This window comes from Acanthisitta chloris, unplaced genomic scaffold (genome assembly GCF_000695815.1).
Source record: "Acanthisitta chloris isolate BGI_N310 unplaced genomic scaffold, ASM69581v1 scaffold7078, whole genome shotgun sequence".
Classification (NCBI taxonomy): domain Eukaryota; kingdom Metazoa; phylum Chordata; class Aves; order Passeriformes; family Acanthisittidae; genus Acanthisitta; species Acanthisitta chloris.
The window spans coordinates 69,989-73,417 of record NW_008688617.1 but is presented as its reverse complement, the minus strand read 5'-3'; the positions used below and the strand labels follow the sequence as shown (position 1 = coordinate 73,417).

The 3,429-nt window shown below is 42.8% G+C and overlaps 1 protein-coding gene across 1 annotated transcript in view; it reads right to left on the bottom strand.

Annotated features, from left to right (window-relative positions):
• Positions 1 to 3,429, bottom strand: part of TBC1D4 (TBC1 domain family, member 4) — a gene marked incomplete at its 3' end in the record, with an annotated part of 38,547 nt that overhangs the window by 11,525 nt on the left and 23,593 nt on the right. Inside the window, exons 10-11 of the mRNA XM_009081093.1 lie at positions 3,182 to 3,408; positions 1,296 to 1,445 (exon numbers count right to left, since the gene is read on the bottom strand). Coding sequence (XP_009079341.1) covers positions 1,296 to 1,445; positions 3,182 to 3,408 — 377 coding nt within the window. The remainder of the gene's footprint in view (positions 1 to 1,295; positions 1,446 to 3,181; positions 3,409 to 3,429) is intronic.

Sequence of the window (3,429 nt, the reverse complement as noted above, 5' to 3'; positions counted from 1 at the left end):
GAAATCAACAAAGAAACCCACATACAAAATCAGTGCAAAAAATGAGAACTTCCTCTCATTCATAAACCTGATTGCACAACACACCTTTGCAACTTTTGCCTACCATCAGTTGGACAATATATTTCATTCTCCACCAGTCAGTTCAAGCGACTGTTGGATTACCTCAGTGACTCTTATCACATCAGCATGATTTATTTGGCACCTCTTTCGTACTATATTTGTTGTACCCACTTCACGAACCCAACTCGATTCTAACAGTTCACTCTTGCTACTGGAATTTCCTTATCATGAAAGTTCAGGCCCAGTTACTCACAGCAAGACCTAAAGCTAAAGAGATCCCATTTTCACAAGAGTTTTCATACAAATTCAAGATTAAATGATATCAGAAATGTGTGTACTGTAAAACCTAAGTAGAAACCCAGGGGTCTTCTGGAAATTACTCTTGATTTGGTGAACTCTCGGCCTTGCAGTTCCAAACTCTGTTATAATGAAACACAGTGTCTCGACCTGTCTGCATAACCAATTCTAAACAGAGCAATATCTCAGAAATTTCAGCTTGGAATTAGCCTGCATTAGAGTACAATTTTCATACAATACTCAATCCCTACATTCCCCAAATCCAGAAAGTTAGGTTTAATGGGATCCAGCTGCCTGTGCAAACTGTCCTGGGCATTGGTTTAGCCTGGACCAAGATTACCAACTAAAGTAACATAAAAACAAAGCTGGACTGGAACCCAATATAAGAGGAGTCTGTAAGAAACAGGTTTGTTTTTTTCTGTCATTTCTCATACCTTTTCTTCTTCCCCACTCCTCCTCAATGGGAAACTATTTGTTAATTCTCTCTAAAAATCTCACAGTTAGTATCACCCAGTTGGTGTTTCCTTTCCCTCATGCACAAGCATCCCACGTTAGTAGTGTACACTCTTCACATTGCTCTTTTCTTATTTTCACATGCCAATGATCACAGAAACACATGCTGGTTTGCATTCAGCAGAGAAAGCATTAAATTGGCATGACACTCCTAAAAATTATTGCATATCAAGTGACAAACCAATGCAGCAGATTTGCAACACTACAACAGAAATAGGTGACAGCTACTATATGTCAGCGAGAAGCCTCTATGTTTGACAGGCTTTTTAATCCAAAAAACTGTTCGCCCATTTGCATCACAGAAGTCTGTTAGAAATGCAGGAGCACAAGGCAGGGTGGGAGAGATGCCATGTGCTGCATTCCACTGGGAATCCTGTTGGTAAGCTGCTGGCACTGAAGAACTAGGCAGCAGACTACGCTCTCACCTCTTGGAGAGGTCACTTTCTGAGTGCTGTAGCAACCTTCCTGAGCCCTGGTAAAAGCTTTTCAGGAAAGAAGGGGCAGAGACAGAGGAGGGGAGACCAGGTGACACGGATTCACTCTCACTGAGAGCGCGCCGAACCCCGACCCTGGGACTGTGCAGGCAACAAGAGAACATAGCAGATGGGTCAGCACAGATTCAGATACAGCAACAAAACTCCCAGATTAAAAATACTGGCCAAATACCTCATCTTGGCTTATATTAACTTTGTTTTCCAGAAGATAAAATGTACCAAGTGCACTACTGGGCAGTTTCCCTGGTGATACTGATTTTGCTGTTACAGCTGATTTCTCTTAAGAAACTTTTCAGTGCCATTGCAGAACAGGGAGCCCACCTTATTTCTTTAACTTTATTTATTCTCAGAGCAAATTCAGAAAAAGGAATCTCTTAAACATTCAGAAAATACCTGTAGAAACCTTCTTCCAGTAATATGAACCATCTTGTTTATTCCCTTCAGTTTTCTATTGCTTTTGTAAATAACACATTAGAAAGTAAAGATTATTTAAATACAATATTTTTGGACACATTTTTGTGAAGTGTTCAAATCAAGAAAAATAGTCCTATTACACAGTTAAACAGTAGTAGTAACAAGTGTTGGGGAGACAAAAAAATTAATTCAGTTTCTTTTAGCTAACATTTATCATTAATCTGATGATGATGCCACTTTAATCAGCGACTTCTTATAAGTTATTACAGAGAATGAAGTCAGTGAGTCCTTCAGTTTGAACTGTCAGGGTTTCCTGTTTGCATACAACATGGTCAGTGGAAAAAAAAAAGTTTATCATCTCAGCAAAATACCAAATTATTCCTCTCTTTAGAAACATAGGGTAACAAAGCTACTTCAAGGCTAGTTTCTTACCCTTCACCTCCTTCCTTTCTCTTAAATAGGATAAAACTTTTTGCCCTTCTCTCTAAGGTGGTGAGGCATTCCCACCAGTATTTTAATCTAGACATCAAACAGGTAAGAATTTTATTATTTAAAGCCATTTTTAGAAAAAGACCACAAAAAGATTAATTGGAGTCAACTAGTTTGGAGAAAGTGATACTCCAACAGAAAAAAACTCAGCTCATCTGGGCCTGAGTTCTGTAAAGAGTTTGGAGTTTGTACAGACACTTACAGGATGGAGGCAGAGAAAGAAAGTACAACCAAAGAGTCCCACAACAAACTGTGGGGACCTCTTCTGCTGAGTGAAGGAACTCCCAAAGGAACACTGTTCCACATGTTAATAGCTGGAGAGTCTCCCAAAAGGAAGTGGAGAGGAGTTACAGTGGGAAGCTCTTGAGAAAGGCAAACAGGGAAATCATATGCCTCACGGTTCAGTGGAGATGTTTAATCCTTATGTCCTTTTGCGAGTCTCCTTATCAGTTCTAATTCTGGACATACTCTCTGTGAGCATTGGCTAACACAGCGACAGACACTTGAAGCTATTAGTGGCTTTTTCATCCTGGCATAAAAGCATCAGGCTACCATCTCTGCCATTAAAAGCGCTGAGGGCCTCTTCTCCAAAGGGCCTGACTACCAACACTGCCAAAAAGGCTCAGCTCGGAGGTGACAAATAAATAAATAAACAGATTGGCGCCGGCATCCAGTCCAGTCATCAATTTGATAGATCGGTACCTCCCCTGAACCACTAATTCAGGAATTACTGAGTTACTGCAAAGCATCAGACTCCTCGGAGGCAAAGAAGAGAGGCCAAAAATAAATAAATAAGTGAACTAACCAACCCTGGAGAAGTGCAGCAACAGCTTCAGCAAGGAGGACCATGGGTGAGGCTGTTTGACCGAGAGGGCAGGGGACAGCGGGCGCAGGCACAGCACACCCTGACTCACCTTGGCGCCTCCACGCAGTTCTGCCGCAGCAGTGGGGACCGGACGCTCTGGGATCGCCCGTTCTGGAAGGTTATCCTCCGCCGGGCGCTGGACGGGGGGTGGCTGAAGGTGTGCGCGCGTCTCCTGAACTGGGGGGAGTCCGAGCCTTCCTCGGCAAACGTCTGCCAGGCCGAGTTCACGGGGGACGCCGGAGGAGTCGCTGGTGGGGAATCGCCTGGAGAAGTGTCCTGAAAAAGGAAGTGCAGCAG